This window comes from Drosophila mauritiana, chromosome 2L (genome assembly GCF_004382145.1).
Source record: "Drosophila mauritiana strain mau12 chromosome 2L, ASM438214v1, whole genome shotgun sequence".
Lineage (NCBI taxonomy): Eukaryota > Metazoa > Arthropoda > Insecta > Diptera > Drosophilidae > Drosophila > Drosophila mauritiana.
The window spans coordinates 14,628,123-14,642,774 of record NC_046667.1 but is presented as its reverse complement, the minus strand read 5'-3'; the positions used below and the strand labels follow the sequence as shown (position 1 = coordinate 14,642,774).

General features: G+C 37.4%; 1 protein-coding gene across 2 annotated transcripts; it reads left to right on the top strand.

Annotated features, from left to right (window-relative positions):
• The first annotated feature begins 322 nt into the window (after nt 1-322).
• On the top strand, nt 323-14,638 carry LOC117148870 (dual oxidase maturation factor 1). 2 transcript variants are annotated; one of them, XM_033316545.1, is made up of 8 exons: nt 323-358; nt 3,845-3,990; nt 5,362-5,561; nt 6,083-6,140; nt 6,255-6,389; nt 12,751-13,182; nt 13,298-13,889; nt 14,024-14,638. In XM_033316545.1, exons 3-8 carry the CDS (start codon nt 5,397-5,399, stop codon nt 14,064-14,066), a joined length of 1,425 nt encoding a protein of 474 aa, XP_033172436.1. In that variant the 5' UTR covers nt 323-358; nt 3,845-3,990; nt 5,362-5,396; the 3' UTR covers nt 14,067-14,638. The 2 variants fall into 2 exon arrangements, with proteins under 2 accessions (XP_033172436.1, XP_033172446.1); XM_033316555.1 differs by having other exon boundaries at nt 329-604.
• The last annotated feature ends 14 nt before the right edge of the window (nt 14,639-14,652 follow it).

Here is a 14,652-nt window from a genome sequence, read left to right as displayed (position 1 = left end):
TGTGAATTTAGGGTGAGGCCAGGCCCAAGATGAACCAGTTTGCGGTTCGAAAGTGTGGCAGCCTAGAGTCGGACAAGGTCCCTGATCAGGAATAGCCCTGGCGATATAGCCCCAGTTCCCTGTCGGATTTTTTGAATTTTTTGTTGTTTTATAATTTTTTGATTTTCTGACTTTCCGACATGACTGCTTCATAAATTCACACTCACTTAAGCCTGCAATTAGCGGTTGAGCAAAAAGCTCCCATCGCTTTGGAGCTTTGGCGCTCCGATGCTCTCTTTTGGGAAGGTTTTGTCTTTCGCTCAGCGCTCTCGGCGTTCAGTTGATCGACGGCAAGCTCTCGAAACGGACGCAGATTTTTGTAAGTCGCCGCCGCGCATGCGCATTTTAAATCAGTTGCAACAATAAAAGCAACGAGAGTCAGCGAAGACGAAATCGAATTGTGTTTTTATTTGTTTGCTTTTGTTTTGTCTGTGTGTTATGCCATGCACAAAACCACCGTGTTCGTAAAAGTGGAGAAAAATCAAAAATCGAAAATTCAAGCCGAAATAAGTTTGCCAAAACAAAAAGAAACCGCAAAAGCCGCGTTATAATAACGCAAATAACGGTATTAAGTTTGAAGCTCATCTAGTTATTTGTATTTATGCTTTGCGCCTCGTGGTTGTCTGCAAAAATAATAAAAAAAGCTTAAAACAAACAACAGTGTCGAAAAACCTTAACAATTTGCGGGCACATAAAATATAATTAAAGCCAGCAAATTTTTGTCTTAAACATAAAAAAGTTAATCAACTTGGTTGCAATTAAATGTTGCAATTTATTTTTTTGCAACTAAAGTGCGAAATATTCAGTGCAATACAAAAATAAATAAATACGTTTCTCTGAAGCAATACAAATAAAAGTTACTCCATAGAAAAATAAATAAATAAAATAAAAAAATCCATATTATCAAAAACACAATAACATATGTAAATAAATAGTTTGTATACTCAAGCAAAAATAGAATGCTGAACAATGGATAATAAATTATTTATTTTTTTGGGTAACAAACTGATTGCCGAGACTTAACAGAAACCGAGAACTAAAAATAAAATATGATAGACCAAACAAAAAAATTCTCAAACTTCTAAAGAGGGAGTCCGCGATTCCTCAAGCGTGTGTGTGATGGGTGTATGTGTGTGGGTGGGAGCGGGAAAATCGTGTTAGTAATTTCTAATGCACATTTTCCCTTTGGTATTACTCAACACAGTGTTTTAATACCCTTTTTTTGATATTTTTTTAAACACGAACCTTGATTTGAAAAAGAATTGATTTAAGCAAAATGAATAAATACATTTTACACAAATTTGTGAACTCTGTTCTTAAAGTGTTGTTTTTTTATTAACTACTCAGCGAAAGCGTACATAAAGAGCGTATTTTTTTCAATATCCCCCACTTTTATCTTTATTTTCCTGCCTGCCCTTTTAGTTGTCGTTGAATTTGTATGACGTGTGTGCATCAGGTTGATTTTTGTGATGCGTTTTGACTATGTAATTTCCATGTCAGGCGTTGGGATTACTTCATCTCCCGTTTCATTTCCTATATGGCCAGATGATTCAAACCAAACTGACCAGCGCAAAAATGAAAACAAAAACTACTGCTACAAAAAAACTAAAAAAAAAGTTGCACGAAAAAGCCGGTTGAAGGCAACTCTTACATATTTACACGCACCAGCGCTCATTGAACACACGCCGCCAGCAGCAACAACAAAGCCAACACGGGAAAAAATTGTTTTAAACAGTTACAATTATTTTTATTAATATATTAGTAAGGATCATATTACAAAAATAAATATTAAGAGATATATCTACAAAAAGATATTCATATATCAAATAAATCATACAGTTCCGTTTAATTATTTTCTCTCACTGCATTACAGCAACAAAGGCAATAGCAACAGGGCGACACAGAAACCTGTTGTTGTAGCTCTTGGTGTCTTTCTTGCTGTCTCTGTCTCGTCAAAAGACATTTGCAGAGTTTCCAGCTGCGTGTTGATTATGTCAATTTCATGTTTACTTCATTTCCTTAATCCACCGGCAAAGGTGTGAGCGAGAGGGGGATAGTGGGCGGAAAGGGGTGCGCCAGCAATTTCACTTTCGTTGGACTTGAAAATAAAAGCTGCAGTCTCTGTGGCAGTGTGAGCGAGTGCGAGAAAGAGAGAGGGATTAATGGAGCAAGATGGAAGGAGGTTGGAGCTTGGGAAAGAGAGCAAGTGAGAGTGAGAGTGCGCACAGCAAGTGTGCTGCATACGGTACTTGGATGCTGGTGCTGCTGATGCGTCACTTGCTTTGTGGGGCGTTGCTGCACCGTGGGTTATTGCTATTTAATGTTCTTGAGCATAAGATTATGGATCGTGACTTTGGGCTCAGCCAATAATTCGTTTCACTAATCCGTATTTTTTCATATATAATATATTTTAAAAACTGGGTTGACTAGTCGTATGAGTAATGAGTAATTTACAATAAAAGTTTCAACCAATTTTTTTCAGAAATGTGATGAAATCATAAAGGAATAACAAATAGAATGGTTTAGGAGCTATTAAAAGATTATTTTTTTGTTTAAGAATTGTAATACTCTCAGTTTTTATATTTGTTTGAAAAGTTAGTTTGCTGTTTGTTGATGTTTTAAGAATAATAATATGAATTTTGCAATGTACTTACGTCAATATAAGGCTTATTATTCTACCATCATTTTAATAACTTTACCACTGTGCGCCGGCGTCTTTTGTGTGCTACTCGTCGCATATTTTCCGTTTCGTTTTGTAACTGTAATGTCTGTTTTTCCCATTGTCCGATTGTTGCTGGCTGTCGCTTTTGTTTTGCGCTTATAACGTAATAACGTAATGTGCTCGAAGATTTCCACATGCGATGCGTTGCGCCTTACGTTTTTGTGCCAAGTCCATCGCCGACGTCGACGTTCATTGTTTTTTTGCGGGCAATTGAGCCAATAAACTGACGCGAATCGTATCGACTTACAAATTCCTGTCCGAAAAATATGCGAAGGTCAACCAGAGGGGCAGCACCAACAACAACAACAGCAACAAAATCGAACCCATAAAAAAAAAGTTGAGAACTCCCGCAAGTGGATTTTCATACGAGTATGTTTGGTATTCGCACCTTCAAACATGATTTTACGGACTGTCAGCTTGGCAAAAATTCTAATTATAAATGAAACAATTTATTACCGGGTTTTTAAAATAAAATGCAATTTTTGTGCAAAGTCTGGCGACGGCGGCGGCGGTCTTGACTAGTTAAACCGGTTGACTGCCAGCAGCAGCAGCAGCAATAAAAAATGGAAAAAGAACCATTGACTCAATGGGGGTGCAGTCAGCAACAGTAAAATGCAACTGCAAGGAAAACATTTTTCTTAAATTTAAGAATTAATTGAATAGTACAAATTTATTGAATAGAAACAAAGGATAATTTCCTAAATAAATACAAAACTTTTTTTTTAAGGTAAAGGTGTGAATTCAACAAAATATTTATCGTTTGAAATACAATCTAAATATCTAAATAATATAACAAAAGCGTCGTTATATAACACAACAAAATAAATCAACTAAGTGCAATATATAAAAAATCCTAATGAACACGTAGTTCATAAATACGTCTAAAAATGTATCTCAAATAAATCAAACCGTTTAAAATCAAATAATTGAATACATGTTCGAAGCTGTGAAAACAAGAATATTTTCGGCAAAATATTTCAACAAGCATAAGCGATGAGTGTGTAAAATGTCTATATGCCTGTGCCTGTCTATATAATTTAATTCATTAATCATAAATGCAAATTTCTTGATGGTTTACCATAGATACGGCTTAACGGCTAACTCGAAGCTATAAATTGGACATCAAAATTGGATTATACAAAAAAAAAAAATAAATAAATAAACAACTAAGTGAACACGAAAAGTTAATAACAATTATTTTGTATGCCGGTTTCTTCTTGACAAGTTTGGTAAGTGAACTTTAAGACTTGATGAATGAGACTGAATGATAAAATAAATGTTCGATGATTTGTTGCCGCAATAAACGCCGGCTAATGAAGAAATAATGGTTTGCAAAAAAATTTAAAAATAGGAACAATAGAATCATTGCGGAACTGGCCAACTTTGTAGCCTTAAGGCAGCGATCTGTGTATAATTGTCTTTCTTATTCCTCATGCTGGTTTACCCTCGAGCCTCTCAACTTTCACAAGTCAGAACTCGTGCTGAGTGGGAAAACCCAGCTGAAGTATACTGAGGGCAAGCTTAATGTCTGTATAAGATACCTACATCCGCGTGCCTAAGCACGTAACACGTTGCGTATGCGCAATTTCCATACTCCTTCAATCAAGAGTTGTATTATTAAATAGTAATTGTATTATTGTAGTATTAAATTCAGCAACACTGGTTATTATCTATTAAATAAAAAGATGAAATACTGTGGGTCTTTAAAGTCAAAAATATACCCAGACTATTTTTTTAGTGAAAAAATAGTAGCACATTCTTGGGTATTTTTCCTTAGATTAATAATTTTGTATTTATTTATTTATTTACCAAGACAACGTATACTGATTTATTCGTGACACATGAGTTCCTCTCTGGACTGACATTAGCATATGTTTTTCACATTTGCCAGGGTATTTATAAAATCGCTACGACCGTGCAGCCATTGTGTTTAAGCCATTCAATTTTATCGACACTTAATTATAACTTTTGCCTACGTCATTGCCTCAGAAGCAGAAATCAGCAGTCGAAGCTGATGATGGTTTCTCGCCGGTTTCAGTTGCTGTTTTGGTTTCTTAATTGTTCAAGCCCCCACATGGCATCTAAAGATTTCGACGTAGCGTTTTATTGGTAATTTGTTTGTCTTTAGATCCGGTTCTAGGTCTCATTTCTGGTTTGTTAACTTTTCAAACATTTTTGTAGAGCGGTCAAATCAATTTGGTTTGTTTCTGTTTCTAAAAGAACATTATGTCGTACCTCGTGTAGATTACTTAACTTTTATACATTTTACATTTCCGGGTAATACTCTTAAATACTCATACCCAATGATCTTAACAAAAATATTTGCATATTTACCAAACTAATTTTGCATTGAGGTGCCTGCCACTTGAAGTTAATGTATCTGCTACCTAAAAGCTTAGTCACGAATTGCAGATACGTGGTATCTGCAAGATGCGATGAGATCAGTTGTGTTGAGTTTCGCATGATTTTGCAATGCAAATCTTTTAAATTAAGTGCTCTTGCCAAATACTCCACACAGATATATCCGTCAAATTAATTTTGGTGTTTTTTTTCCCTCAATACTTTTTATATAATATCTCAATTTTTTTTTGCACGCATAGATCCCAAAACCCCGACATCAGCAACAGCAACCAGCATGAAAGGCTGGTTCGACGCGTTTCGAGACGATGGGGGACCAACGCTATATTCCTTCTCAAATCGAACACCCGTAACCGGAGATGTCTCAATCGTGGCCGTCTCAGTGCTATTTGCCACATTCTATGTGGCATTTTTAGTCATCTTTCCGGGTGTCAGAAAACAGGTGAGTATAGAGCCCATAGAAGACATTTAATAATATTGCTCATATATCAAAATTGCATTTAATATCTGACTAAGTTAATTTGACGTAAAATATTGGTAATAAAAGTCAAGAGAGCTCGTTGGTTCAAATTAATAAATTTATTTTTTTTTCTTTGTGAATGCCAAGTTATTGAGTATTTATTACCGTATCATGTACTACTAGTCAGACTGGAGTCAATTTTCTCACGCTGTTGCCAGCTGGTCTGTTTAATTGAATTGTGCCAACTACTTGGCATCGCCGTAATCGCCGGCACGTTTCCAACAGAAGTCAGATAAATCTTAAAGCAATATATATATATGTATATATATAAACCTCTAATGAGAGACTCAAAAGCAAACTAGTTTTCTATAGGCGCGCCCTTTTTTCATGTCCATTGGTCTCTATTTATTTGTTCGTTTTATTAGAGCGTTGCAATCTCTGAATGGATTTTGTCTTGTAGCTTGATTAAGTTTAATTTGTCTTAAATATTATCCCGTTCGCAGAAATTCACAACGTTTTCGACAGTCACATTGAGCCTTTTTGTGGGTCTAGTCATACTAAGTGAGTATAGAATGAGTGACCTTCAATCAGCACAATATTATATTTGATTTGCATTAAAATCAACAACAATGCCCAACCTGGGAAACGCTAACGTTCCACGTCTTTATCCAACAGTCACTCGCCTGGGATCCGCGTGGCATGTGGCACATGCAACTATCATCGCGCCATACAAAGCCTTCTCACGCGAGAAGCTCCCAGCGCGCATCGGCACCCACATTGGCCTCATGCATGTCAATGTGACGCTGACGGGTAAGTTTGCCAATCCAATCCAATCCCATCCAATACAATCCGATCCGATCCAATCCAATCGAATCCGCCAACAAGTAGGTACTTCTGCCATGGGTGAATGGGTTGTCATCTTTGATTATATCGGCATCATCGATGCGGTTCTCATACAGCTGTAAAGGTTTTTAAATTTTTATTTAAATATAGTTGCATTTTATTTAAAGGAATACATACCATTTTTCAATTCAATTTTCTATAAATTAAGAGGACAAACCCTACTTCAAAATTAAAAAAGGGGGGAAGGATTTTCTGACATTTTGATTGCCATTAAAACATCGAAGTCCTATAACCCTTAAAAATGTTATGTTACCATAAACAATAAGAAATAAATTTTGTACAAGTTAACCTTCTTTATGTCCGTATATGAGAAAGTTTTTAAGTATTATTTAAATATATAAGGGCAACTGAAGCTATCAGGTTTCTTTAAAAGTCGTAATCTTTTTCATATATTTAATGTTCAACAAGTTTTTAATTACAACTTTTTCCGGCCGTTGATTGAATAGCTATTGTAGAAATTGTTTGTATGTTTATGTACATATGTCCAACTGAGTTTTAAAATGGTTAGGCAAAATAATCCCCGATCGTTCAAGTTTTGTCTGTTGATTTTTGAGTTTTTGAGGCAGCACCGTGCACGCCCCCATTTTTCGAGGCAAACCCCGATGAGAGATAAAAAACGAGCGTCAACGTAAACAATTGAGTAATTTTCCTTTCAGAAAAAAAGTAAAATGTGGATGTATATATATAAAATTTAATTAAATCGCTGCATGGTTTTGCGCTCCTTGGAGCAGTTGCAGTTTTAGGGCTCGACTCGAGTTAGGCTACTGGCTAATTGATTTCAAAACTTTGGCGTTGATCTTTTTGGCGATAATTTTTGTTGGTGCCGTTCGCTTTTGTTTGGCTATCAAACGCAGTGTGGGCGGTGACGTCAGATGCGGTTGTTGCTGCCGCTTTGTTTGTTGGCTCCTGCCAAGTGCCAAGTCAAGTTGCATGTCACGATTCTTGGCAACAATAGTGGCCAACAGCAGCAACAACAAATTGAAATGCCACTCGACTCGCGCTCAGCTCGACACCTGCGGAAATATTCGATTCCAATAGCAAACGCTCGTTGAGGAGGCCTCTGTGCACACATATGTATGTTCATATATATGTAGGTACCTATGTGTAGTATATACATATCTATCCAAACATATATTCGCCGGCTTGTTTGATTGTTTGCTCGTTTTACTCACTCACTCACTACTTGGGCTCATCGAAAAGGTGAAATGCTTTTGTGTTTGAGCCGTGGCTACCTTAGACCCCAGCTGAATCAATTGGAATGCCAGTTTCAAGTCAACTCGAGCACGAATAATCCGATCCATCCAATCCTATCACATCCTAACCCCCACTTGCCAACGGGTGCAAAAGGCGGTGTGTTCAAGCCAGGTTGAAATTGTTCGATCCGGTAGCTATAATTTTTTGTTTGCCATATTGGGAGATTAAACTTAATGTTGCCCTTCGAGGGCAAACGATTTCGGCATAGAAATCTAAATATTTGCAGTACTTGTGGCTTTCGTGGTAGGGTAATTGGATTTATAAAGGGTTTAGACTTTGGCAATATCTCTCATGATTATGTCCTTTTGTTAGTTTGAAAGAAAATGTAATACCAATCTGTTGAATATTTCATTATAATATGTGAAGATATTGCTTTCAAAACAACTAAAGCTTTGAAGTCTCAATGAAATCATGTATGGTTTCAAATATATGTTCAATCATAAATACATTTTTATTAAAATTTGGGAGATAATTGGTTAATTTGGTTAATTTATATTAAAAAAAAAAAGGTTTTTTTAATGAATTTCTGCCGAATTTAGAGTAATATTTTTCCAGTGTTAAGCGTAAACGAAAAGTTGTGTACAGATACTCTGAGAAGTACACATATGTGTATGCATTAATATATATTTGCCCGGTTGCCCCTTCAACTGTTGGCTGTGGGCATTATGTCGGTTGCCATATTGGTTTTGACTAATACAGATTTGTGGAGTGCCTGCCCCTTTCCCTGAGCCGTTAGAGTGTTATTTCGGTAGCATTTTCCCAGACCCAGACCCAACCCCACCGCCCACAAACTCATGCGAAGTCAATGACGTTTGCCAAAACTGTTTCACGTGTTTTCATTATTCTCTATTTTTGCTTGTGGGCGGCTGTATTCGATGATAAAAGGGCAAATGTTGCCCCAAGTTGACAGCTGCTGCTTTACGCCTTTTTCCTGGTATAAATTTCGATTTTGAATATGATAATTGCGCATGTCAATTGGTGAGTGGTAGTTGAATATACGGCTTAGTCTTTGGCCTGACAACTTAATTGTTGCGCTCGTTATGAGCATGGCTTAAAGTTACTTTTCATGCGGTTTTTCAATTGGGATCTGAAGCATTTTCCATTGCCAAATCAAAGTCAGGCAAATGTCAAATTCGGGTGTCAAAGCTTGAGTGCCAGTGGTTTATTCGGCCCAATCATCAAATAACCCAATGATGATGATCTTTTTATAATAATGATTACACTTTTTGGTATCTTGTGGCATGCTTTTTTATACATTGTACTTTTTGGACCAATCTGCGGTGACCCTTGTGCACTTAATTATATATCATTATGACTTTTGTGCACTTCCATTTGAGTTGCAGTTTTTTCTACTCGTCGCGGTCTGGCATTTATTTGACTCGAATAGGTTACGGCATATTCATGATTATATATATGTATTTGCTTCAATCATTTATGTCTGTTGTGGGTGTGTGCAGCAAGCTCAATTAACAGCGGCGTTTAGCCAACTTATTTGCCGGCTTAGACGGCAATTGAAGTGGGGCATTAGGGGTACCAGGTGCTGCAGGTAATTACGATTGGCTTTGTTAGTAGCAGCTTTGTTTCAATTCTGAATGCACTCGGTTATCTGTAGCTCATTGAAAGCGTTCGATTGAATGGTATATAGCTATTTATGCATTATTGTATTAAGAATTCAAATTTTTATGGGACAATGATAGGCTTAGAAAAACTCTTAATAAATAAACGAACTAGTATAGTGGCCCAACAAAATCTCTATAAATTATATTAAGTTGTCACTGAACCTTTTTTGTCACTCCCAGCTCATGTTTGCTTAGCAAACCCATTCTATTTATAAACAAAATTAATTGTGATTAGATTTTCTATATCGTCTTTAGAGACTTCTTGCTTTTTCCTAATGGAGATGGACATGGGCTACTCACTCCAGCATCGTCGTTCACAGTACATGACAGAAATGGAACATTTATTTATTTTTGTGCAGACACATGGCGGCTCTTGAAGTTGATGGGGTTGAGGAGTAAACAATTTGGAAAAAAAAATACAGTTGAGCTTATTCATTGTCTCTGTGCTGTGTCTTGTGTGTCGTGTGCCTTTGTCTATTGTTAAGTCATGATTAATTTAGGTTTTTCTTAACGCTGCCGCTACTGCTGCTAAATTGTTTTTAGCCCCAACCAGAACCCAACCTCCTCTCTCACGTCCACGTTGTGTGCAAAAGTAAACACGAAAATCAGCATAATCATCACTTAAAATTATGAAAAGGCATAAAAATGCTTACATTTATTTATATTTTTTGTTGCTGCTACGGATGCCCATACTTAAGCGCGAGCTACCCAACATCATCGTCATCCGTCTCAAGTATCTCGTAGGGAAAACGTCAATTTCGTATATGTAGATATGGTAATTTTTGTTAATGTTGCTATTGTTGTTTTAAAGCTTCATTTTCAATACAACAAGTTTTGGCTCCATTAAAGAAGTTTGAAGTTTGCGGAAGCATATGTATATTCGTTCTGGGCGCTAACAACAATGGGGCATTGTAAGTTGTTAATGATCCAAGTGGTTTAATGATACTTGTTTATAAAGAATGATGAACGGAAAACTCGCATCTACAGAATAGTAAAATTTCAAAATCATATAATTTGAAACTGTATAAAAAGTTTATATACGTAATACTTTTGTTCAAATATCCCATGCCTGATCTCAAGTATTTTATTACCCACATTGCCTAATCTGTGATTTTATTGGTTGTAGTATTTAAAAGCCAGCAACTCTTACTTCCACCTTGGCGAGATCTGTATCGGTGCTACTATAAACCACGTTTAAATCAAAAGCGCTCTGCAATTACCATTTCAAATGGTCAAAATGTATTGAACCGGTTCAACTTGCAGCATTTCCACGTTCAACAGACCCCAGGTGAAACAAGTCAGTCCGGTCACCACCAAGTGGGAAATCATAACGATTGTCAGTTTAATGACTCCACCATCGATCCACAATGTGCGTAGACGGTGCGTAGACTTATAGACTTGTTGTCTTGCGGACTTGGCTTAGGTCGGGGTTGCCATTTTCGGTGCAGTTTTAATCGCGATGTGGAGGGGAAACCGGAGGACAGGCCAAAACCTTGTCCCGCGTCGAAGGCCAAGCCCCAAAGCATATATTATATGACAACTTTTGACGATTTATGTAATTTATATACATTTTTTTTCTCGTGGCGCTGAGTTTGTAATTTGTAAGCTTACTTCGGCTGTAGGTAGCCAATTTTGGTCATAAATTTAGACCGCTTGCCGGCTTAAGTCTCTCTGGTGAGTCATTCAGTTAGGTAAACTCTTTTGATAGTATGGAGCGTGGGAATATTTTTATAAATTGGCTGGTTTAAGTTTCTTACGTCTAACGACATAACAAATAAATAAACAAGGAAGTGAAGGGGTTCGAAGAACGAAGAACATTTATTGAGTGACCAAAATATGTAAAGTATATATGTAAAAAAAAATATATATATAATATAAAAAATTCTTTGAGGTCAATATATTTTTTTTCAAATTTTATAAGTATGAAATTATTTGTATTTTGATTCGTTAAAGCATTTTTGCTGAGCTTTATAAATTAACATAATCTTTGTTTGCCTGTTCTTGTTTTTGCATATTAATTCGTTAGCTGCCAATTAAAAAACGTTGAGCAGCTTTTTAGACCACTTTAGTCGAAAGATTTTATTAATTTTTATTTTTCGTTTTGCATATTTATAAGCCGGTGCCAGACACTGTGGCAATTGATAATTCGCATGCCATACCAATCATATATCATTTTTAATTTCTTGCCGACGAAGACCCCTTTTAGCTGTTCAAAGCAAAGCAAAAATTTAAGATTAATGATTTTTGCATAAATGCTTAAAGAGCTTTTGGAATCTAAAGTCACCAATTCTTACGATTTTGGTGGGCAGATACTTTAATTTGCATTTCGTTCCTTTTATTGTTTTATAGTTTTTGGAAAGGAAATCACATTTGAGTTTCTCCACCATTCACAAACAATACCAAACAAAAGCCCATTAGTCAAATTTTGTATATTTCGTATATGCCCATGCGTCACACAATTCTATAGCTTAGTGTATATTTGGTTGCAGTTGTTGTATTTTATAATGGAATCAACCAATGCGGAATCACATGGTTAAGTTGTTTGGCCGCACGAGAGGTGTGCAAAGTTGTCTATAAATTATGCAAATGATTTTGCGTATTTGTTAAGCATTTATCTCGCTCACTCTCCTCCAAGAGTGGGCAAAATAAATAAACAAAACGCGAAACGGGCCAAAAGCGCGTGCGCTGTTAACCGGAAAAATTTTTGACAAATCTTAATAAACTATGCAAACAGCAAAAAAAACGACGGAAAAGTGTACTTGTTGCACATTGATTATGCGACTTCGTTGTTGGTGTTGCACTTTTAAGCCGCTCACTTGAGTCTGCTTGTGTAAGGTTAGCGCGTTTAAGCCATTGACAATGAATTGCTGGCCGAGAAGTGAGAGGAGCGGCATGAAAATCAACATATTACGCATACGCAGTGTGCCGCGGGCTTGGGCGCAATTGCAGCAGACATTTCCGCCTGCAACAGGAAATGTTTATTTGATTTTTGCTTATTGTTTTGTCAGCTTTCTGCCTGTAATTGCTGCGAAGGTTATTTGATTGAGTGCAATTTGAAGGTGTTGGCAGTTGGCATTTGTCAGATTGCAATAAAAGGTTCTGGCTGTCAAATGGTTGATGGTTGTCATGTTTTCACCCAGGTATACATTGTCTAGTGGTCGTCAAGTGGTCATGTCTAAGGGGATATTGGAAAATGATTTCCTTGGTGACTTAGCACTGTGCCGCTTAATGAAAAGTTTAAGCGCTTAAATATATTTAAAAAGGTTTATACCTCGAATACAAAATAATTTTATATTCATTCCCTTCTCTTTGAAATTGTTCCAATATTTTACTGGCTTTACTTTATGTTACTAAAAATAATAAATAATTGTTTGTTTTTTTTAATTTGTCATCAGCGATTCCCATTGGAAACTGGACGCCGCCGGATATAGACTACAACGAACGCTTCACCTGGGAGGGAGCAAATGACATGAGTGCCAACTATCGCCACGCCCTCCAGCGGGGTCTCCCCTTTCCCATCCTGACCGTGGCCGAATACTTTAGTCTGGGCCGTGAGGGATTCTCGTGGGGTGGACAGTATCGGGCCGCGGGATATTTTGCAAGCATAATGCTCTGGGCCTCGCTGGCCTCGTGGCTGCTGATGAACCTGCTGCTGATAGCGGTACCCCGATATGGGGCCTATATGAAGGCTTTGACAGGTGCGCTGCTGGTCTGCACCACGGTGGGCTATCATTGCCTGCTCCCGAAGAGGCCTTTGTCCATACACCTCGAAGGCGGACGCCTGGAGTTTCATTTTGGATGGTGCTACTGGCTGGTCTTGGTGGCAGGTGAGTAATTGGCATCCACTTGATTTCATAATATGCCAAACGGGGTGAAGATATAACATTTAAAGAGTGCTTAATTTATTTTTTTGTCGTATTAAATATTTTGCTTATCGCTTAGGCATTCTCTGCTTTATTGCGGGTGTTCTGATCTCCATTATTGACTTGGTTTGGCCGCACACCTTCTCCACTGTGCTGGAGGTATACTACGGCACGCCATACGATCGCCATGTGATCCTGGAGGAGTCCAGTGATGTGCGTTATCGCAAACCGCGCAACAGTCGCAGCTTGGAGGATCCACCTGGATTGGGCTCCCGCATCCTGCGTCGACTCAGCTCCAAGGCACGTGATCTGCAGCCTGGCACGGCACCGCGTCGCGATAGTCCTGCCGGAGTGTCCAGCAGCGGTGGAGTGGAAAACAAGGGCTTCCAGTCGGATGCACCAAAGAGTCCTTGGAGATATCCCTTCCGAAGGTCGCAGCAACTGGCGCAGCAGCAGCACTCGCATCCACTGCATCAGCATCCGTTGCAGCAGCACCATCAGCACCACCAGCACCACCATCAGCAGCAGCTGCAGTTCGTGGGCGGTCCGGTGGTGCAGCATCCCATGCATCATATGCAGCGCACCATGTCGCAGGATTCAGGATCCAGCATTGCCTCGGCAGCCGTGCAAATCTCCCCGCTGCACAAGCATGCTTTGGCGCGGATGTTGCCGTAAGTTCACAATTTCATATAAAATCACGTTCCCATTATTGGGGGAAATAAATATTAATAATACCTAGAAAACATGAAATTATGTGTAAAAAATTACACGTTTGTTTATAATTTTCTAATTTCTTTTCTTACAGTAATCCCCCAGTGGAGCGTATTCGTGACATGGATCACTGGTGATTGCCATTGGACAAACCATAAAAATCGACTATTTTTATTGGACTTACATAAATCTTGACTAATTGGAAATAATTTTAAAAGAAAACTTAAAACAAAACAATTTGTGATAATTTCTTAATTTAAACAAAACAAATCAACACAAATTAAGATGAAAAATATTTTATAATTGACCAGATCACATACTTTAACTTTGATAATATAACATAAATAACGAAAGCGATGTTAAACTTAACTGTACTTTTAATTAAATTATTTTAAATGTTAAGCTAACCATGTAATAACAATCGACGCATCAAGTTTAGATATAAGAATGTTTTTAGTGATGTTTATTTGTGATAAGACAATCCTGCCACGCACAGAGAAATCAACACATACAGGAGCGAGAATTATGGCAAAAAAATCAATGTTTATTTCTAAAGTAATTTATTATTTGTAATTTGAATTCAATGCCAGTGTCTATAACGAATAAGTTGACAACAATATGTGTAAAATCCGTTTAAGTTTAATGTATAAGCTGACCATGTTTTAAAACGATAAGATTGGAAAAAACACAATGACGTAAATCATTTCAAGTCGAATTATTTCT